The 23485-nt window shown below is 41.8% G+C and overlaps 2 protein-coding genes across 3 annotated transcripts; both read right to left on the bottom strand.

The window, feature by feature from the left end:
• Positions 1-7474: 7474 nt before the first annotated feature.
• Positions 7475-13408, bottom strand: rac3a (Rac family small GTPase 3a). Its single transcript, XM_020104357.2, has 6 exons — positions 13231-13408; positions 10795-10866; positions 10575-10692; positions 10028-10090; positions 9487-9646; positions 7475-8286 (listed from the first exon to the last, which is right to left on the bottom strand). Exons 1-6 carry the CDS (start codon positions 13263-13265, stop codon positions 8156-8158), a joined length of 579 nt encoding a protein of 192 aa, XP_019959916.1. The 5' UTR covers positions 13266-13408; the 3' UTR covers positions 7475-8155.
• A 522-nt stretch (positions 13409-13930) lies between these two features.
• prkar1aa (protein kinase, cAMP-dependent, regulatory, type I, alpha (tissue specific extinguisher 1) a) lies at positions 13931-22983 on the bottom strand. Of its 2 annotated transcripts, none has more exons than XM_020104333.2 (11): positions 22872-22983; positions 21546-21733; positions 21149-21316; positions 20347-20438; positions 20197-20258; positions 20068-20114; positions 18750-18908; positions 18568-18628; positions 18345-18466; positions 18027-18108; positions 13931-16782 (listed from the first exon to the last, which is right to left on the bottom strand). In XM_020104333.2, the coding sequence occupies exons 2-11, from the start codon at positions 21717-21719 to the stop codon at positions 16610-16612; spliced, it is 1140 nt and encodes a 379-aa protein (XP_019959892.1). In that variant the 5' UTR covers positions 21720-21733; positions 22872-22983; the 3' UTR covers positions 13931-16609. The 2 variants fall into 2 exon arrangements, with proteins under 2 accessions (XP_019959892.1, XP_019959891.1); XM_020104332.2 differs by having other exon boundaries at positions 21149-21319.
• Between the last annotated feature and the right edge of the window lie 502 nt (positions 22984-23485).

Below are 23485 nucleotides of genomic sequence, written 5' to 3' on the forward strand. Positions count from 1 at the left end.
TGACTAAATAGGGTATAAATAACTTCACTAAACATTCGGACAGCCCTACAAAATGGCAAACTCACTATGTAGTGGACTATATAGTGATTAGTTTCTTGTGTTTTGGGACACAGTTTGATAATACACCTTTTTCACAGCAGCCATTTTAGCATGAAATAGTAGTTAACACATTGTGGAGGTGGAGGAGGCTCAGAGAGAACCTCCACCTGTAATAATATGTATTTCCACTTTAACTACAAATTACGTCCAAACACAAAACAGAACACAATTTAGTAACAAATTAAATATGTCATTAAATATTCATTTGCACACTGACCTTACTGTAACAGGGAAGAGTATTTTCAGTATGAATGTACTGGAAGTTGTATTTTTCCTTTCTTTCCACTGAATATTTTCTTTGTAAATCATTAGAAATCATTTATAAACACAAAAGCTGCTGCTACATTCTCCGGAGAAGCTGCATGTGAGAATGCAAATGTCTGAGTAAAACTCCAAATGTCCAAATGAGCCCATGTGTAAACACAGCAGGAGATCCCCGGAGGAATCACAGAGAGTAACACCCACAGAGAATAACGCCCACTTACTCTCTGTGATTCCTCAACATGCGTCTGACACAAAAATGAAAAATACAAAAAGGATACAAATATATTAGGATAAACTACACATACTACACACATAGAAGACACAGACGAAGATGTCAACAGAGCTTTCAGAGCTAAAAGCCATAAGAACTAATCTCTATCATATTCAAGCTAAACACATCAAAAAAACATTTTTTACCAGACAACAATATCATGAATTTGGCCGTCTACGACTATATCATTTTTATTTATCCTATCTGACTTTATTTATTCGTTTTATTTTCTCTTAAATAATTATTCTGCATTGTTTTATCTATTTATTTGTTCCTCTTTTTCTCATGTTTATCATCTGAATACCCATTCAAGCATCTTTGCTAAATGCTAACAACTGTTCAAATCTTCTGTTTCTTCATCTTTCGGTTGTCCCTTTTCAGGGTCGCCACAGCGGATCATCTGTCAATATATCCACTACCCCTCCTATCTGTGATCCGCATGTTTGTTTTGGCACAAGTTTTACGCCGGATGCCCTTCCTGACGCAACCCTCACCATGTACCCGGGCTTGGGACCGGCACTAGAACTACCCAAAAGAGTGTCCCTAGTGGCTGGTTTGGTAACAACTGTTCAAATATAAATGAAAAATAGATATCAAGACATACGAAAATGTCTGATAGAAATGAAGGGAGCAGCAAAGACGATTGAAGTTATAGCCAGTTGACTTTGGCCCAGGTACCGACCACGACTAGAGGACCCGTCCCCGATGATTGCTTCAGTGTGCTGGTCCCTGGTTGCAGATGTTTGTGGGATGAGTATAGATTTCTCTACAGCTGCATTCACTGAACTTTGGAAAACCTCTCTCTCTCTCTCTATATATATATATATAGAGAGAGAGAGAGAGAGAGAGAGAGAGAGTGAGAGAGAGGGAGGGAGAGAGACAGACACACAGATATACTGTATATATATAAATGGTCAATGCAAAGCACCTCATGAATATTGAAGTCTCCTGCTGACCAATGGGTCTCCATGGTGAGTCATGACATCAAGGTGTTTGTTAGGGAGGTGGAGGTAAAGATGGATTTAATGGATGTCACTAATAAAGAAAATACACTGATACACTGCTGCTGTTCATACAGTGAGTGAGAGTGAGGACTAGAGAGAGAACGGACCTGAAACAAAAAATTCAAAGGTGGAGGCCAGAAAAGTAAAGGCTTAACACTGTCAGACTGTGAGGGAACTTGTAGTATGGCCTGTTCGCATTTTAATGGTCCAAGGCTGCAGGGTTATTCAATTCAGAGACAGCTGTCAGATGTCCCCAATATAAAGACTTTAGCAGAATTATTATTAGATGCTTGTGTTTGTACTGGGATGGTTCGGTTCTGTCAGTCGATCTAATACTGGACTCAGTTCAGCACAACGATCCAAGATCACAGATCTATAGAATCTGTATCAGCTGAGCAGTCATCGCTGAACCCTCATTTCCTCCTCATCCTTCCATTCCCGTGCATCCATCACACAGCATTACACAAGCGTGTCTGCACAGTATTTACATATTTAGAACCTCCACTCTGGAATATTATTTGAAAACAAGTTTGAAAGTCAATAGTTTTTCTTTATTTATGTGAATGATCTTCTGTGCGTCTCATGGCACAGTCATGTTCACTGCATCGATTTAACACACACTCATCCTTGATGATACACACACAGTGTTAGAAGATATTATTGAAACCATTAATGACTCAGCTCTGCAACTTTACTGAATAATTTTATCTGAACGTATTTTGCTGTAAGTTGTTTTATACCTTTTATAATTGAAGGTTCTTTTGGAACAGGTATATATACCCTATATATGTCGCGCGAGCACACATACCTGAAGTGGATCATTAATCTGCTTCAGTTCACCTCCTCACGTCTGCATCGCCACTTCCCCGTCTCCAAAATGTTCGTACGCATGACACAGAGTTTGCGTGGAAATGCGCACATTTTCCCGTCAAGTTTGTTTTTATAAATCCCACGCACGTTTCAGGCCCCGTTTGGTGTGTACGCAACAGCTGACAATGCAGAGCTGGCTGACAGTGCAGGAGGGACTCATGGACCATTTCTGCAGCAAGTCATTGTGGACATACAGAGACCTCTAGTGTTTTATTAATGTTATTACATTGAAGGTACAGTGTGTAGAATTGTGTGATATCTAGTGTTGAAGTGTCATGTTGCAGCTGAACACCCCTCACCTCACCCTCTCCTTCCAAACATGAAAAAGAACCTGTGGTAGCTTCAGTTGTCATAAAAACTCAAAAGGTGTTTAGTTTGTCCAGTCTGGACTAATGTAAAAAACATTAGATTAGATTAGATATACTTTATTCATCCCACAACGGGGAAATTTACATGTTACAGCAGCAGAGAGAAAGTGTAGTATACACTACAGAAATTAAAATGGAAAAGGCAATAACACAAAACAACAGACAGAAATTTCTGTAACCTACACAGTAAAAAAGAAAACAATCGACCTGCAACAGACAATGTGCGAAAGGGTACTGAGGATAAAAAGAGTGGCAGGATATAAAAAGTATTGTAATGTAAAGTGTATAAGTAATATTGTCAAAGTAAGTGACCATGATATAAATAATATTGCAAAAAGTAAATGACCATGACATGAATAGTTCAGCAAGGCATAAATGAAATAAAATGAAATAAGAAAATATTGCAATGTAAAGTGACCATGATATAAGTACTATGATAAGGTAAGTCAGACATTGTAAGTGGTAAATGTAAATATTAAAAATATTAGAAATATTAGAAATGTAAATGCGGATAAATGAAAATAAAAATACAGCCATGGTGAATAGTAGTGAGTAGAGACATTAACAGGAACTACAACATTATCAGGTGGTGCAGGTGTTGTAGAGCCTGACAGCAGCCGGGATGAAGGACCTGCGGACCCACACCGTGGGTGTAACAGTCTGCAGCTGAAGGAGCTGCTCAGGGACCCCACAGTGTCATGTAGGGGGTGAGAGGTGTTGTTCATGATGGATCTCAGCTTAGTTAACATCCTTCTCTCCCCCACTTCCTCTATGGAGTCCAGAGGACAGTCCAGGATAGAGCTCGCCCTTCTAATAAGTCACATGGCGGCCTCTGTAGAGGGGACCTCCTCCATGTAAATATAAAGTATTTAAATATAAAGGGTCTTTTCTGGGGTAAAGAAAACTACAAGTCATACAATTTAGATGAAACGAACTAGTGAAAACATCAAGAGGATTATTCTACATTACATTTCTGCCAATAGTTCCCTTTCACCTAAATCTTACACACTGGACACAGGGTCAAAATCAGAAGGGATCTCCAAATCTGCTGTATATGAAGCTCAAAAATGTCCCAAAATGCAGATTTGGAGTCAGCACCCCTTAATTCCCCTAGATATGTTGTATATTATAAATATTCACAAAAGGCCTTCAGCACTTTAAAGAAGCACATTTTCAGAAATTCTGCCTAGACTACACTGGACCTTTAAGATAAAATAAGACTTTATTATTCCTGAATGCAATTCTTGTGGCAGCTTGCCCCTAGATTACAGTAACGTTTTAAAATACAATAGAACAGAACAGTGAATAAAGAATGAACTCTAAGCATATAGTGCATTGTAAATGAGAAAAAAAATATATGTATATCGTTTTCAGAACCAATAGTAAATATCAATAGTAATGAGGGTAAAATAAACATGTAACATGAGACAGAGAAACTAATACTAAAGTGGCAGTAAGAAATGATAAAGTAATATAGTACATTGCACATGTTATAATGATATTGCATGATATTGAGATATGATGATGAAAGAAACTGTAACATTACACATATCCAAGTGTCCATAAGCCCCAACATTCAAATTCAACTCAAAACGGTGTCATTACCACATCTTTCTAGCCTCAAAGTCCTCCTCTCGAGCCGCCCTTACATGTGGATCACAGAGTTTGAAAAAGTGGTCACAAGTCACTTTAATTGTATTGAATTTCACTGCAACAGTGTTTACCTTTTAAACTCCAAAAGTGCTTTGTGGACTCAAACACCAGCCTCCATCGACATAGTGGGTGAACTATCCCTTTAATAGAAGTCATTTACATGATTTGATTAAATGTAACTTCATGCACGAGGCATGGTGAGATTCTGCTGTTATGAAGCATTGTGGATGATAAGAAGGAAGATCAGCTGATCCTCTTCAGGGGCCCAGACAGCTCCACCTGCAACGAGAACTTATGTGACCTCCTCCTCACATTTTAAAATACCTCTTTGGAACACACACAAACACACAGCAGGAAAAGGAAGAGGTTTCTTTTGGTACATTCAAAACATCTTTAATGATTTGAAAACAGAGATTTTGGCAACATTATGACATTAACACAAATCATCTCTTTAGGTGGGCATAATTGTTTCTTTTCTACATTAAGTAACAAAAACAAAATGGCAGATGAGAAATAATGCATAAAATAAAATGAACCTGCACACTTAATAATCGTAAATTACTCACAATGAGTAAATAAAACAACCAAACAATAACTGACTTTATAAGTGCATATAAGCACCCTGGGGATGTTGTCTGGGTCACCTTGGTAACCCGAACCCCTAAGCACTTCACTCCACAGCTTGATCATAGGCAGAGGTGTGCGCTCCATGTTAAGCATGAAGCACTCAGTATATTATATCACTATTTGTAAGGTGAATGCCTTTTGCCTTTATGAAACTTATTCAGTTCATACTGAGTTTTGGTCATAAACATATATGTTGACGATGGTGTCTCTCATGCATTGGAACAGGATGACATCTATGTTTTCATGGGATAACAGAATCCTTAACCATGAAAAAGTAATAAACATCTTTTTGGATATGCAGCTGGTGATGACTGAGTCTATCAAAAACTATTCAGTCTGTATCTAAAGCTGGATATCTCATATTCCTCCCAGCCAGAGAGCTGCACTTTTGTCCACAAACTACACTGATACACCAGGTGACATGTTCCGTCACGTTAAAGTAACATTTGCTTCAGACTACAGCTCCCAGAAGCATTAGAAACCTTCAGAACCTTTTTAAAAAGGATCTTCAGTTGGAACCTAAAGGCCTGTGCCAGAAAATATTGACGTATGCACCAACACATGAAATGTTTTGTTTTCAAAATGAAATTGACCACCAAAAAAAATAAAATAAATTTTATATATACTGTATATATATATATATATATATATATATATATATGTATATATTGTGACGGCGGGGTGTGGTTAGGGCGCCAACTGCTGGACAACAGTGAGGAGTGGCTCAGCCGGTGATCAGGCAGCTGTGCAGCATCAGGTGATCAGGCCATCAATAAGAGCACACTGGTAACCTGCTTCTGCTCTATCTCTTGTAGTAGGCTGGCGTCCTGAGGAGAGAGCAGCGGACAGACGTGTGTGTGGATATATGTGTGTGGGTTGAGAGACCCGTGTCAATATATGTGTGTGGTTGCCAGGAGAGGCAACCTGAATAAAGACATTGAAACGCCATTCTCTCCTCCCGTAGTTTCCCGGAGTGGGCCGAGTATTCCCACAGTGGCACCTGAACAGGGACCTGAGAGGAGAGCATGGAAGGACAAGGCCTCCTGGAACAAGCCCTCCAGCTCCTGGCAGCGATGCAGGAGAGCACCGCGGCGCTGCAGCAGCAACAGACACAGGCCCTCGCCAACATCGCGGCGTATCAGCGCGAGGACCGGGCTCCCCTGCGGGAGCTGATGCAGCGTCCGGCCACCCCGCCGCCCGAGCCAGGGACCAGCTCCAGGCGGCCGCCGGCGGTGGCCCTCCAGCGGATGACACCGGAAGACGACACGGGGGCATACCTGGACCTCCTCGAGGGCACGGCGGAGGCCTGCGGGTGATCGGAGGAGGAGAGGGCTGTTCGCTTGCTGCCGCTGCTCACCGGTGCAGCGCAGCTGGCCGCCCACAGTCTGTCAGCTTCCTCTCGGCATGATTACCAGCGGCTGAGGAGGACAATCCTGGACCGGCTGGGTTGCACGCCGGAGGGACCCCGACGCCGGTTCAGGGGCCTCGCCTTCGAGGCAGCCGGCCGCCCCTTCTCCTACGCGCAGCAGCTCCTTGGTGCGGCGGGAAGATGGCTCCAGCCGGGACACAACACGGCGGAGGACGTCGTGGGGCAGGTGGCGCTGGAGCAATTCATCGCCGGCTTGCCCACCTCCACGGCCAACTGGGTCCAGTGCCACCGCCCCGGGGACATCCAACAGGCGATCATCCTGGCGGAGGACCACCTCTCACTTCCCCGGAGGAGCCAGAAGGAGGAAGCCCGGCAGCAGTCCATCCCGGCGGGGCGCCCCATACCCGCCCCAAGAAAGCGAGTCCCCCCAGCACTACCCGGCGGGACTGATTAATGAAAGAGCAGAGGCTGTTCCTCGGGGCTCAGCCTACGCGTCGGGTCGACCGGCACCATGGGGGGCTCCTCAAACGCCGGGGCAGGAGTGCTGGCCACGCGGCCAGTCGGGCCACTTTCGGCGGGAGTGCCCGCTGATGGAGGTGGGGCAGCTGGTCAGGGTGGCCGGGCCACCACATATATATATGAAGAATCAGAAATGTATACCTGCATGCTTAACACAATAATATTTGAAAGCACATAATTGTTTTGCAGTGCACATGTGAATGGCTCTTGCATACTTACAGTTATGTGCCTCTTACTCATATTAACTGGTGATCAGTGAGCAGATTGTTTTCTCCTCGGGGTGCAGCCTCAACAATCAGTGTATTCAAAAAAACGTGAGTTTTCTTCCCCAGCAAAAAGAATTGAAATAAATGTACAAATCAGCAAAAAACATATACTGAGGTTGTTTATCATACGTTGTGTGAAAATGAGGTAAATGCATAAAACAAAATCAGGTTCATCACTTTTTGTGTGTTTATGTATATGTACATGAATAAACATCTAAAAGGCAAAAAACACATCAACAATTGACATGTAAACTTGTGTCTCAAATATAAAAGTAAATCATACAAACGTTGGGCTGTTAGAAGATTGTTTCACAACACAAATCTGGGTTCTACCTACTCCACAGCGTTTACTTAGCCCCAGTCACAAACATTGTCATTAATTGAAACCATCCAAGTACAAAAAACACAAACATACATTAAATACAGAACAATCTGCTTCATGTAAAGCAGCTAACATGTATGGTGTGCAAAAGGAGGACACTCATTTGGTCTCTGTCCTTGTTTTGTAAAACATTTGTGTTTTAATTACAGGTTAACAAGAGAGTGCAAGATATTTTGGCTGAAGTCCTTCTTTCATCTTTGTCCTACTATCTAATAGATGGGCCATCATATGTTGATGTCATTGTTTTAAGGCAGAAGTCACACAGAATTTATCTTTGAACCCAAAACAAAGGCCTAAATCTGCCGTCACTAACTCATCAGCCTGCTTTGTACCAGGTAACATACTTCTCCTGTACACTGTAGATATAAGTTGTGTTTCAAATCAGTTCCTGTATGGCTTGAGTGAGTTGACCAAAGGTCAGTCCATTCTGGTGATGGTGACATTATCTCCCACTTCCTCCCCCTCAGAACACTGTGCACTTCCTGCCTCCCTTTTTGACAGGCGGAGGGCAAAGCACAGCTCGGATGGCCTCGTCGAAGACTGTCTTCAGCCCTCGCTGCGTCAGAGCGGAGCACTCCAGGTACTTGACTGAACCTACCAGAGAAACAGCCGAAGATATGAGGACATGGGGTCAAAAAGCAAGTTCACCTACACCTCCAGCTATTCCCAAAACATGTTTTTATCTATTCTTACTAATCATTTTCTATTTCCTCCATTCCAATGTACATGAGATAAGTAATCCATCCATTATCCACACCACTCATACTTTGAGGATCTCAAGCGGGCTGGAGCAAATCCCAGGTCAGCAGCATATTGCAGAGCTGACATATAAGCTGCTTTCAACTGAACTCCAGAGATCCTCTGGACTTTCCTCTCAGTGGTTGCAAATGTCCAAGTGAGAGCCTCCGGTGCTTCTGAGGCCAGCCACTAAGTATTAAGTCCACAGAAACACAGCAGGAGATCCTCCGTAGGATTAACCGTCAGCCAGAGGTGTGCTGATGATGCTTCTTACGCAAAAAAATAAAAACTAAATAAAACAAATATTTACCACCCTGCCTCTGCCTGCTGCACCCCCCTCACCTGAATCCTGTGGCTGATGCATCTGAACAGAGAATCTCCTGCTGTGTTGTTCTTGTGTGGCAACTTCAAACCACTCAACCACTTCTATATGCAACAATCTTTCAATCACACACCATTTCACACACTGCTGCCGTCAGGAGCAATTGGGGGTTCAGTATCTTGTCCAAGGACACTTCGGAATGCTGACTAAAGGAGCCACGGATCCAACCACCACCCTACTGAGGCACAGCTTCCCGACACACAACCAATCTCACTCACACGTACACCAATAGACAATTAGTTAACTTTTGCTCCATGTGTTTGAACTGTGGGAGAAAATCCAAACACACACAGGGAGGACATGCAATGTCCAACCTCACCTGCTACACACTGTACCACCGTGCCATCCCAGTGAGTATTCCATTTTGACAGAGTTTTGGTTGACTTTTGGTTGGCAGTATGTCCAAGTATACTGAATGTACCAGTATGGAAAAGTATAATAATATAATAATAAAGAGCTGAAAACGAACTAAACTACTGCCTCTCCACCTGATTCACTGGTGAGGGAGGTTTCCTCACAGAGTTCGAAAAATGTGTGTGAAATATTCTACACTTGAAATATTCACAATCAACAGTAGCCATCTCAGCAAAGTAGCAGAATTGAGAGCAAATACATATTGTGAAAAACTATACATCATCTATTTTAATTTACCCACACACACATTCTGTACACACCGATCTCCCTGGCCATGGCCAGACCCTGTGGGTAGGTAATGGGGGAAAGCTTTTTGTCTCTCAGTCGTTCTATGGCATCCTTGTCGTCCCGCAGGTCCAGCTTGGTGCCCACCAGGATAATGGGCGTGTTCGGGCAGTGGTGACGCACCTCTGGATACCACTGCAAAAAAGGATGCAGAGGTCAAAGGTCCAACCAAAGACACAGTGAGAAACACATCACAAAGCACCATTAAAGTAAAGTTCTGCTGATCCCTTGGCAAAACAGTGACGCTGTAAACAACGCGTTCTCATGTAATTACAACTGATTCTATTCAAGACACCGTCACATTTTGTTATGGGCCATTTTGTTAGTCTGAAGAGCAGCACCAAGTTCACAGCCCAGCATCAACAGTGAAACTGGAGGAAATTTGGGGATTTGGTGAAAAAAAAACATTAAGATGTTTGTATTTTTCATTTGGAGCGGTAAAGCCTATCACTTGTGTACAGTGAGTGGAAGATATTTTGTTATCCTCATATTGATAATGAGCTGATGGATCAGCACCTTAGCTCGGACGTTCTCAAAGGAGGCCGGGCTCACCAGAGAGAAGCATATCAGGAACACATCCTGTACAGAGAGGACAGAGAGTTACAACGACAAGGACAACCCACATTCAAAACCTTCACAAGTGACATGAGAGTGGAGGGTTATGAGTGCTTGTGTGTGTTCCTTTACTTATATCTTTGTGAGGACTATTTTAAGCATAGACCATACAGAGTGAAGATTTGTTTTTGAGGGTTAAAGGGAAAGTTCACTGAAATAACCAGGACTAACTGTACTGCACAGTCCAGTCTCCAGTGTTTAACCCTCATGCTTAGATATTTTTCATATTTAATTTTTGTTACCCATTTTATTATTTTTTTATATTTATACTTGCACAAATACACCACAGCTACTTCCTTGTATGTGTTAACCTTCCTGGCAATAAAAAACAATTCTGATTCAGGTTCAGCATTTAATTTGGGTGGTTAAGGTTAGGGTAAGAGGCTAGGGAATGCATTAAGGCCACACTAAGATAGGAGTGCAAACGTGTGTGTGTGTGTGTGTGTACCGTCTGAGGGTAGGACAGGGGGCGGAGCCTATCATAGTCCTCTTGCCCCGCCGTATCCCAGAGGCCCAGATTGACAGGTTTACCATCCACCATCACATTTGCTGAGTAGTTGTCAAAGCTTAGAGAATTTGAAACAAAGCAGCTCAGTATGTAAGTTATTGTATATACACACCAATTTCATGATTTCAGTTTCTGAATGAGAAGGTGCAGCTGTACTCACACAGTGGGGATGTACTCTCCAGGGAAGGCATTTGTGGTGTAGCTGATGAGCAGACATGTCTTACCCACCGCACTGGAAAGAGCAGAGGATAATAACACATGGTGAAACATACAGCGTCATGACAGCAGAATCAGGAGTGCTGCAACAGTTATTCCCTGATTCTATCCACATGGAATGAGTCAACACTTTCAAAGATTTCAGTGTGTAGGATTTAGTGACATCTAGTGGTGAAGTTTCCAGCGGGAACACCCCTCACCTCACCCCATAAAAAGTCAAAAGGTTGTTAGTTTGTCCAGTTTGGGCTACTGTAGAAAACATGGCGGCCTCCGTAATGAGGAGCTGCTCCAGATATGAATATAATGTATTTAAATATAAACGGGAAAACAAAGATTCGCACAGTTTAGATGAAACACACCAGTGAAAACCTCACAAGGATTATTTCATATTTGATTTCTGCCAGTATATCCCTTTTACCTCAATCTTGATGAATCCATTCTTTTAAAAAAAAATAATAATTCAGTTCTCCATAACATCAGGGAAATGTAATTTAACAGGGAAATGTGATTTAAATTCTCTAACTGCAATAGCAATATATTCTTCTGTATTCTCATCCCCAAGACAAAACAGCCACATCTGGTAAAAACGGTCAATAAAAATGTAGTTTCTAAGTTTAACCTGATTTTTCCACTAGTGGTGAGTTTGCAGATTGCAACCAACTGAACAGCCCTCGCCTTATCCACAGACTCGAAATCTTCACGTCATGTAAAAACAACGTGAGATGTTTCTATATCAAGTGACAAACACAAGGGCCCAGAAAATATAAAGGAAGTCAAGGGAAGACAGAGAAAAAGAGTGCACTCCGCTGATAATGCCATGCTTAGATTTGGCATGAGCAGATTAGGATGAGATAAGTTTATCTCTGTGGAAGCAGCAAATTCAAATTGTAACATAAGACATCCCAAGGATGACATTTAAAAAACTAAAAGGAAGACGCATGGATGGTTCTTAATGTTTCAGAAGAACATTTCTGCTTTCCTACTAATTCACACTCATTCATGTCCTTACACATTTATTTGTCCTATAATTGAATATTTTGATTTTATTCTGCTATATTCTTCTACTCCACTAACTATTTCAGCAGACAGCTCTCCAGCTCTCTTCTGTATGTGTGTATTGGTTTAATCCATGGCCTGAGGTAAAAGGGGATGAGTAATAGAGCTCCAATAACATACATGTTCATTCTTCAAAGGATTATACAGACAGTTTGAAGTTCATAACTTATGTCATATTTCTGCTTGAGGTTATTGTGAATTGCAAGTTAGCACAATCGGAGAAAATGGAAGAGAAGTCAACGTGGCAGAGAGAGCCTGACCAGTCTCATCCATGGTTGTGAATCTCTCAGGATCTGCCTCAAAGTTGGCAAAACGGCCCTTTAGTTTGAGGGCACATCAAGCTGACAGCTAGGTTGCCATTTAGAGTTTGCTTTGTATAACTGCCTGAGAGATACAACAGCTCGGTGGCAATGTAGCCTTGAGTTATTCTTCCATCTGTCAAGATCCGGTCAACGGTCTCCTGCGTGCTGATGGTTAAATAAGCCTTCAAGGATGGAGGTCATCTAGCAGGCTCCCTGTGCCGTGTTTGAAATGAGCATCTCACCACCATGCCACCACGCTGTAAGCAGGGACACCCCTTCACCACGCCCTCGTGGACCTCCTCCTGTGATGAGCCCTGGGGCCCAAGGTAGCACATGACTGCACAAAAGCTGACATCCATTTTCTCAGACAGTGCCGAGTTGCAATTTTCAATTACGAATGTCAAAAATATCACAATAGCTTTTTACTACGAAGTGTCGGCATAATCACAGCACATGCATGAGGAAAGAGCTGGATAACGAACGTGTCAATCAGCTCTTGCATAAAACAAAACAGACTGTTACATATTCATCCTGAATATTACACATTCTGCCAACACATTTACTGAAGTAAAATTCTGACAGCAGTGATCAAACTTTGTCGACTTCCACTGCTGGTGACTTGTGAACGAGTCCAAATGCGTAGAAACCTTTTGATGCTACAACACAAAATGCAACAGGGGGTTTCTGGGAGGATTCACACAGGACACACAGTGGAGACATGTTCCGACACTGCAGCAGCATGAGCAGTGTGTCTGCTGAGTAGGTGTGACAACATGACATCATTAGACAAAACAGACAGCATGCACACGCACACACACACACACACTATACAGGTGATCTTGAGGTACAATGAACAAATACATGGTTTCAAATCATTACTTCTACATTAAACCTCTCGTGGTGATCGATCCCATTTCTTCATCATCACTTCATGTCAGATTTGCACGCCCCCTCACCCCCCCACTGTGGAGAACAGTGAATGTCGAACATGCCTCCTCTGTCGGCTCATGACATGAACTCACCCGTCGCCCACCACCACGCATTTGATGGCCTGCATGTCGAGAGGGAGGGGGGGGGGGGCGCTGCTGTCCCGTTCACTCAGGGAGACAATGTGCCACCACCTGCTTCTTCTTCTTCTGCTGCTGCTCCTGCTGCTGCTTCGCTCACAGTCATCAGTGGAGCTGCTGCCGCTGAGCAGCCGAGGGGCTGGAGCACGAAGTGTTCCGGAAACCAACGAACGCTTTTAAAGGGCCAGTCCGCTGTGCGAGCTGCTGCAGAGGGTGACTGACTGGTGGACTGATTTACTGTCTGTCTGATTGATTAGCTGACGGGCTATCCGACTGACATGCACTGAGCAGACATTCTCTGGAGTTTGCCTCTCACACATGATCAACAGATCTCTGGAGCGTTGTCAGGCAGAGGCAGAATGTAACTTATGTGTCATACATGTCAACAGTGAAGTCGGCTCCGATTGACTGAGTCTCATTATATGATCACAGATGTGCAGTTGTAACTATAACTGTCAAATAATTGCAGGGAAGTAAAAAGTACATTTCCTCTGAACTGCAGCAGAGGACGCAGAAAGGAAAGTGAATATTTATGGAATGAACCCCTCAAACTTTAGTACAGTGATCAAACCTAAGTGCAATGAAGGATATGAGCCATTTAAGCACAAGTGAAAGTGTCATGACTGAAGACTATGCAATAGTAAGTACACAGATGCACAATGAAAACACTGATATCTTTATTGCTTGACCTGCTGTGAGGAAGACCTACAGAGAAACACAGGGGCATTAAAGAGCCGTCACTCCAATCACTCTGAGGAAGACATAAAACTGTGGGGGAAAAAAACACTGGTCCTCTGAGACTTACGGCAGACTGCTGCACGTGTTTCACTGAGCACAGCGCAGTGTTACCTATGTGTGAAGACAACACTCAGTGACAATGATCAAAATAAATAATACAGTACCTAAGTCAAGATGACACCATACTGTACCCAAGGCCAACAAGTGCCACGTTAGTGAATAAGAACAGATTTGAGAGGCTCAACACTCAGTGTCTGGGTGCACGTTTATCACAAAAACACATCATACTAAATAAGTGTCAAAGCAAAAACTAACCACAATCTGCACTGGCTGCAGTAATGACCTCTGAAGGAATGTAAGAAAACACTGGATAAGAAGATGTAACAGAACAAAACAGAGTGACAAGGATCAGTGAAGAGCATAAGGCAAGTTTACTGGTGTGGCTCACTTTGTGCTAATATCATCTGGAATGTGTCCACTGTGCAGAGTCTGGCCCAAACTAGACATCCAACCTCTGCTTCACTTATTCTGTGTTTAGCCAAACTTCCTGTATGGCTGTATCTGTAACTGTCAGTATTCAGAATTTTAAAGAATAATTCTTTTTATAATCTATAATACGGTTTCATTTAACAGCCTAAAATGTGAGTGTATATGCAGATTATCACAAAGCCAATTAACGTCTTTTGAACCCACTTTTAGTTGCTGATAAAGTTAAATCAAAACCTCCACAACATGGTCTCTTAGGCTTAGGTCTAATTTTTGGACTCAACGATATATTTGGCACTTATCTGTGATGAAGTGTTTTCCATGTATTAGTGCAGAACAATGGTTGACACTGACAGATACATGTATCACCCACAGCTCTCATCTAACTGTCAGTCAAAAGAGACCAACCTTTTGTTGTGAGTATTGTTGTGGATGTTGTTGTCTGTAAGTATTTGACCTACATTCCCTTTAAATGATGGGATACGATGCACACAAACACTGAACTTACCAGCATATAAACATTTTCTCTCCCATAATATAGTTTTGTGTATCACAAAATGTGCAAAAATATAGTTATTTACTCTCATAGATGTGTAGCAGAGGCCTAAATAGAACCTGATCAGGTCAGTGGAGTTAAAGGGATATTTGCAGAATTGTTGAGCAGAAACTGTTAAGTAAATATGGAGCATTTTACATGGGAGGATTGCAATTGAAGAGCAGAAAAATAACAAAGTCTACATGTACTTAAAAATGTCCTAACTCTTATTCACCCAATTATTCATTAAACAATGATGTAGAATTGCTCAGTGAAATATAAGAACAAGTATGTGACACACATTACATTTTCTGTGAGCAATGAGTAATGAAAACCATGAGACAGAATGATAAATGACCTAAGTGGTTAAGCTTAATCTGAATATAATTGTGCATTTCTTTCATTAAGAAAATGGTAAAAACCCTCCATACTGTGGGTGTACCGCTGGTGCTTTGTCAAACTCTGAGACTAGATGCAGGAAAGTGAGAATGCCAGTGTCAAGGCAACTCAGAAGAGTGTCTCTATAAGGTAAATCAACAACATATAAAAATAGATATAAAAAACTAAAAACTACAAGCCCGGCCTGAAGTGTCTGCAGCCATGCTAGTGAGGCTAATGACAACATACTAACATGTTGAGAGTGGTGTCATGTTTAGCATGTTCACCATCTTACTTTAGCATGTTAGCATGCAAACATTTAAAGATAAGTCCCCACTGAAGCTGATGGGAATATCTTTGAATCTGCTGGTATCTGGTCATCAACATTTTGACCTGATGATGGCGCTAGATGAAAAGTCAGAAGATGACCGCAGTTGCTACAGTTCATCGCTGGGGCACACAGATATCGAATGTTACAGAGAGTGTATCTGACATATTCCAGTCTGGACCAGTGCGGTTGTCTAACTGACCCAACACTGTCCCCCCCCGAACCCTTCTGCTAACGTGACTTAAAGTATCTGGACAAACGGAGAAGAGCAGCAGCACAAGTAAAGCTTAAAACACATGAAGCCTCGTCAGTCAGCATGAAGCCATCAGTCACTGCATGTTTGTCTGAAACATGCAGGGACTGCAGTGAAGTCTGAAGATGTGCACGGCAAGCTGACTGACTGCACTCACACTGTCACGTGTTTGACTCAATGCTGCAAAGCCAATCGTAACATACAACAGTTCATACTTTGTTTGGATTATTTGTGGATTTTTATATGAACATTCTCATTGTAACTTAAATGATTTTCACTTCATCAGCCTGTTTTAAAATGTGTTCTGTAAATACACTGACCTGACAGCATTTTTAAATGACCAGCTGTGATCGGCTCAGTTACCTTTTGTCAAATTGTGACTGAACTCTGAGCGCACAGTGTGAACGCAGTCAGTCATAAACCATTATTTCATTTCGGCTTTATGTTTTAAGTGTATGCGCACAAATATATTTGGTATTGGGATTACAGCTTCAGCAAACAGTCTATCTTCTGAATACAAAGGCAAAACATACAATAAATAGGAAGTGATCATGAGGGTGTGGTTACATATAAGAGAGAAGCAGATGTGTGCTGATGGACCCTGCATCAGACGAGATCAGACCGAGAGGGAAACAAAGCTGTTGTACTGCTCGATGCTTCTCTTCAGGATGTCAGAGCAGGGACCCAGGACTCGCTCGAACCTCGGCCGGTCCAGTTTCACACACTTGAGTGGTCCACACGCAACAACAGTGGCCGCACGGGGTCGGTTCATCAGCAGGGCGATCTCACCTGGAAAACACAGAAAGAACATTGTCTAAAGAGATCACACAGGCATATTAGACTGCTTGTTGTAAGTCGCTTTGAATAAAAGCGTCAGCTAAATGAAAATGTAATGATGGCCTATCCAGAGTGCAGTGACTGCAGAAGCACTGATGTTGATGCTGATGAGGGTTTTGAGGTTTACAGGTGGAGCAACAAACTGTAAAACAATGTGATCATTTGTCACAGATACAAGTCCATTCCAAATGGATCATTTTACTCTTGATGGTTAAAAGAATAATCAGTTAATGAGCATCTGTTATCTCCTGTCAGACTCGCTGAAAGCAACATCATTAGGTCTTTGCAAACAGAAATGATGTACATGTTTATTCGCATATAGCACGGGTAAGTGAGGACTAGGGATATCACGATATGAAATGAGCAAATCTCACGGTTTCACGATATAGTAAAATATACAAAATATGTATTATTATCATCAACTTTATCCAGTTAGTTTTTATAGTGTAAAGTTTATCTATTTAAAAGTAATTTATGTAAGCTATTTTATTTAGTTGCTTTATTGTGGAAGGTTGGTCACTAAATTTGTGTTTCCTGTCATAAGCTGTGTATCTGTGTGGGAGTTTTCTTTTGAAGGGTCAGCAACGGAAGTTGTTCTGTTATGGGTTCAACATTTTTGTTTTGAAAAACTTAACGTGTCCTGGTTCAAGCCACATTCTTCATATCCTGATTATACTATTAACTTTGAATTAAACTCTCAGCTACATTTAAAATGGTTAATAGGAGGAGACTGCTTTCAGACATGCACTGATCCTCCGAGCATTCTCCAGAGGGGTTGTGTGAATGTAAATGTCCAAGTGACAGCCTCCGGAGCCCACGTGAGAACATAGTATGAGATCCTCCACAGAATTCACAGCAAGTGAGTGGATGTGTTGATTACGTGACAGATGCAAAAATGAAAAACGAAGCAAACATCTCAGGATGAGAAAGCGGTGCCATACACGTACAAGACAGACAAAGATGTCAAGAGAGCTTTTGGTGATAACAACCAACGCCGGTGTTAATATGCTGTAAACAAAAACTCGAGATGTCCACACTGAATTAATATGTTACGTCCTGCCTCTGCCTGCTAATTCAAAAAGCTGTTTCTCCCTGGCATATTTCTCATTAATAGAGCAAAAGAGATGTTGGACGGTTAGACACGGCTTTAGAGTCCGTTTTGATCAAACATGTAGTAATTACTTTGCCTGACTTACCAAAGTAATCTGACGGACCCAGTCTGCCAACCTCCACAAACTCCTCATCCACTGACCGTCTCTGCAGTACCGCTGCTGTCCCCTGAAAACACAAAGACATCTCGAACTCCATATCCCAGAAATCAACGGGATTTTTCAGTCATTTTCAACAGTTTTTTCACTAGTGGCTTATGCTGAGTGAGTTGGACTATCTTAGCACAGTGTCACATGGTGGACGAAACCACCTACACCGACCGGTTTGGGACAAACATGCATACTGTCACACACCTTCAGTAAACAAAGACATAGAAGATTAAGAACATTATTGGTGCTCTGTACCTCTAGGATGATGAAGAACTCATCACCAGGTTCTCCCTGCACCACTATTTTCTGTCCGTCGACAAACTGCACCTTCTCCAAGGCATCAGCTACTGTCAGACGCTCCCACTTATCCAGAGACTCTGCCCAGGAACAACACTCAGGTCAATACATTCTCTCATTTGGATTCATTAGCCAAAGACAGCGAATGTGAAGAGGAAAAACTAAAGAGCCACGTTTTTACCTAAGATCGACACCTTGCTGAGGAACTCCTCGTACATCTTGCGCTTTCTCAAAGTGCTCCCCTAAAAGGAAAATTATTGTGACAGTATATATCTCAATATTTCAAAATCAAACTCATTCTTTTATGACACATGCGGTTTAGTCAGGTTTGTTTTTGTCACTTTGCAGTACTGCACAGCTTACCATCAGTATTCTCCTGTAGCTGTCTCTGTCGATGGCCCACAGCTTGACATTGGACTTGGCTCGTACTGTGGCTGCTCTGGGGGTCCCATAGATCAGAGCCAGCTCCCCAAAACTACCTCCCTCACTAATACTGGTCACCAACTCACTGTTCACATATACCTGTAAGAAGACAGGGAGTAGAGATGTGCTGATCTAATGACATGGCAAGGACAAATGTTGTATGTACAATATGATGGTCGGATTAATACTAGTGTGGGCATCAAGACTATACTTCAAGGCCACATGATTAAAAAACCTTTATATGCCAGTTAAGTGAGCAGCTTTTTCTTCACCTATTTTTTGTCTCTTCAATCATGTGTCCCAAATGTGACTCTTGACAGTTGTCAAACTAATATATTAAGAACAAAATCTTTTTGAGGTATTTCTATTAGGGCTGCATGATATAAGAGAAAAACATGCAATAATGTTGTTTTATATTGCAATGAAGGTATGACTATATCTACAACTAGGAGAGGGCTCACAGCCCAGCCGCAGTGCCACCAAGTCCGGTGCAGACACCCAGGGAGCCATGCACAGCTCCACTATGTCCACTTGCAGTGTTAATGTGGGCTGTTTTCTGTAATTTTACTCCTCAACTGCGTCAAACCAAATGTAGCACGGCACCATCTCCTCCAGCTCCACATACATTTAATACGTTTATAAAGTGTGTTATTTTTACCCAGACTGATTTAACTCATTAATAAAAGTATCGACAATTATGTGATGATCAGTGTTGATATTTTGGCGAGAAACAAACTTTTGAACTGTAGAGAGTCCGAGACGTCAGTTGAGAGAGAGATGCGAACACAGAGCAGTGCGGTGTGTGTGAAGTTTCCATAGTAGAATTTAGTTGGACGAAGCGGAGCGAGATCATTTATTGCAGTTTTTGGTGTATTTGTCCATCACGCACATTGATATTACGATGACAAGAGATCTCCGATAAATCACGCAGCCCTAATTTCTATTAAAATAATTTGACAACAATGAGATTATCTCCTTAAACAATTAAAATCACATGATGATACTATTTTCATTACACAGCATACCAGACAAACAATGGAGCCCAAAACAAGTGCATGCTGTTTAATGAAGCTGAAGCTGCATTTAGCATACTTTGGGCTTCAGAATAAGCTCGGGCTGTTAGTAGAATGGAAATATTCATGGTTGTAGTATTGTTAATGATGCTTTAAAGTTTTCCCCACTGAACTGCTAATGCACATCTAACTAAAAACCAAAGGTCGACAATCCCTTTAAAATATGAAAGAGAAAGAGATCTTACGTCCATCTCTCCCTGGTCAACAACGTAGAAGTTGTCTCCCTCATCACCTGCAACAGGAGAGATTAAGAAGAGTGAACAGGAAAGAAACACAAGAATCTCATTATAGCACTTGAGATTCCATAAACTTACCTTGTAGGATTACCGTTTCTCCAGCAATGTAGTTGACAGAAAACATTGCGTCAAAAATGTCACTGTAAGAGTAGTAAGGAAAATGAGCGGATTAGCTGGAGACTTTCTGAGGGTTTATTAACAAACTGCTGGAGTGCTTGCTGCCATTACCTTCTCTCGTTGTCGTCCAAGTGAGCAAATAGCACATTCCTCTCCATGGCCTTGGACAGGGAAGCCATGCTCTTGTAGTCTTTTGGGATGACCTTGTGTAAAAAAAATTAGAGAGAACTTAATATAAAAGATGCCTCTTCAAGCAAAACTACTCATACTAAATGTCACCGGGGACAATTCCATTTTTGTTCAAAAGAACCCTTACCCAACAGTTGTGCGCACACACACAGAGGGAGGGCATTCTCAAACGTGTGGCAGATTGATGATTTTCTAGCTTTACCTGGATGAGTTTGTACTGCACCAAATCTTCGTTTCAACTTGAGCCTTACAATAGCAACTAATTTCACAACACTATGCAGAACTAATTGCTAGTAGTAAGGTCTAAATGCAACTTTTTTTTAATGGTGGTTTACAAACAGCTCTTGGGGCAATCACATTGAAATCTGGCACCAGTAATCCATTATTTTCTACAAGTTGCCAGTAAAAACATGAGGCAAATATTTTCTTATGCCAAGATGCAGAAATATAAGATTTTTAATTATTTTATGCTTGACAAAACCACGACCCAGCCCTATGTGACAAGGGCAGATAATCTGAATCAAAAAAACAATATTAGATTCCCCATAGAGCTGCTAATCTGCAAATTTGCCCATTGTGGGCCTACTAATAAAGGACTTCTTAATCTCATCATTCTCTGTGGATCCACAGTTGCACATGTCCTCAGCAGATTAATGTAAAATCGAACAAACTTGTGCAGCTTTGATGACAGTGTGTGAATGAAAATATTTGACACACCACTGACCTTTCTAACATAGGAGGCTGCGTCTTCCTCAGTGTACACCTCAGCACTGATGGCTCCTCTCCGGCTCCGACGCCTCACCACAGGGTTCATGGGTGGAGAAACCTCATCCTCACGGGAGTCTGACCATGAGCTAGACTTCTGCTGTGAAGCCATCTGCTTGGCCTCCTCCTGCTTGTCAACGAACACAGAAAACCACACCTGAGTCACTGTGTATACTATACATTGAATGGTTAAGCTGTGATGACAAAACAAAGACAGAAAAACACAACACAGGGAACTGTATTCCACAACGAGACTTTAAATCTGACTTGATGAATATTGTCATATTTCACTAAAAGGAATGACTGTAATGGGGTTTCAGGGCCTTAGCTGTCATACAGTGTGTATCAGCACCCACCTTCTCAAGTCTTTCAAAGTAGTCTCTGAGGAAGGCCATGGGCCGCTCGGGCCGCGCGGTGCATAGCTGGATGATGCAGTCTTTGAGCAGCTGCTGAATGTTGTGCTTCTGCACATACTGCTCACACTCTCTGAGGCTCTGCTCTTCCTCGCTGCTTGTATTGCTTGATGCCATCTTTGTCCTGTTGCCTAACAGAAGAGGAGAGGAAAACACACTCAAGAACCAGGAAGCTGTGGATGCAAACTGATACCAACAGGAACTAGAAAAAACGAATTCCTACTCCTCCTCAGGTAAAAAACCTTCAGTGATCAAACTATTATTCCAAAAGATCACTTCTCTCTCTAAATACAGGTTCACTTATGGTCAGGGTGGGGTTCCAGGTGAAATAAAACATTTCATTAACTACAGTAAATATATGTATGTGTGTGTGTGTGTGTAAGTAGCAAATTTCATTCATAAAAGTGGAGTGAGGGAGTAACAAGTGAAGAGAAAGCAAAAACGGTTTATTTTGTGTTTCAGTGAATTTGTCACTATGTTCACTGAGCAATATTTTATTCATGTTAATAAATTATTATATAAAGTATTAATAAGTTATTCCAGGAGCTTGGTTAAACAACTGGTTCGGGTAATCTGCTTTTAATGCGGGTACATAAGCATTGGTTTTTCTGCTGTCATACGGGTGCACGGTTTGGCAGTGGCATATGTTGAGGTCTATTTTACTGAGCTGGTTTCGTCACACAGACCTGGCAACCCTACTGAGCTTCTTCTTATAAACAAACTTCAGAATCTGACCGTGGAACAGCGATGTTCAGTTGAACATCTGTAACGTACAGTCAGGTGTTACGCTTAACCTTGCGTTTCAATAAAGTAGTCCGCTACCCAACTAGCTACAGTGCGAGTAGCAGCTTCGATGTTAGTGCAGTCGTGTATGCTACACAACTAGACAGGTTAGCAAAGCTACTGAAGAGTTAGCCAACTTTAGTTAGCCCCTTTCGACCAGTTAACGTTGTGTTGGTGTGACGTGACCAGTCTATTAACCACAAGCTTCATTCGGAGTCAGTACAATACACGCTCAGCAAAGTTACCACGTTAATTAATGGCGAAGATTTCCGTAAATGTTCTTTGTTGAATACCATCCAGGTAATAATTAGCTTAGCGCGCTAACTGTTAGCCACCCACAGTCCCGTATCTAAATGATGGGAACACACAGACTAGAGACACAAGAAGCTGCTGAACGTGTCCGACAGTGTGTGACACGGTGTGTGACACGGTGTGGAAATAAAGCACTTCAACAAATGATCACCGTGAATAAAAAACCCTCCTCACCGTCAAACAAACAACACGACGTCCCGAGAGCTCTACTGCCAGCAGAGGATCCACTTCCGTGTGACTCGTTTCAAAACAAGAGTCCACACACACCCAGAGACACTGGGAAAACTCCGAAATAAAACCATGACAAATAAACAGCGAGCTCACCGTACACGGTCATGGCAGACAATCCCATCGACTCTATACACTGAATCTGAAAACGGTTCTATTTGTTCATCAAAAGATCATCATCCGTTCGGTTTTTAATGATCAGTCTTTAAATTATTATTAATCAGAGTGCACTGTACCAAACATGGTCGCAGCCCAGAATATGTGAAGATATATTGTTTTTAAATCAATTTAATACCATCCTAAGTTTGACTGAGACGCTTGATATGTAGAAGTTCCAAACTGGACATTTGTCCCACTTTTATGGACAAAACAATAATGAGAATGTAAGGTATTAGAAGATAATTGAAAGTATTTTAAATGGAACATCCACTGTTATTGTTAATGGCAGACTTTAATAATAAATGTAACACCTAATCATGAGTGTTAATCTAGTTTTTAATTTTTATCACTAAAATGATGTAGAAAAATTGTAGAAACAATCATGTAACATATATATTTAT

Source organism: Paralichthys olivaceus, chromosome 5, assembly GCF_024713975.1.
Source record: "Paralichthys olivaceus isolate ysfri-2021 chromosome 5, ASM2471397v2, whole genome shotgun sequence".
In the NCBI taxonomy this organism is placed as follows: domain Eukaryota; kingdom Metazoa; phylum Chordata; class Actinopteri; order Pleuronectiformes; family Paralichthyidae; genus Paralichthys; species Paralichthys olivaceus.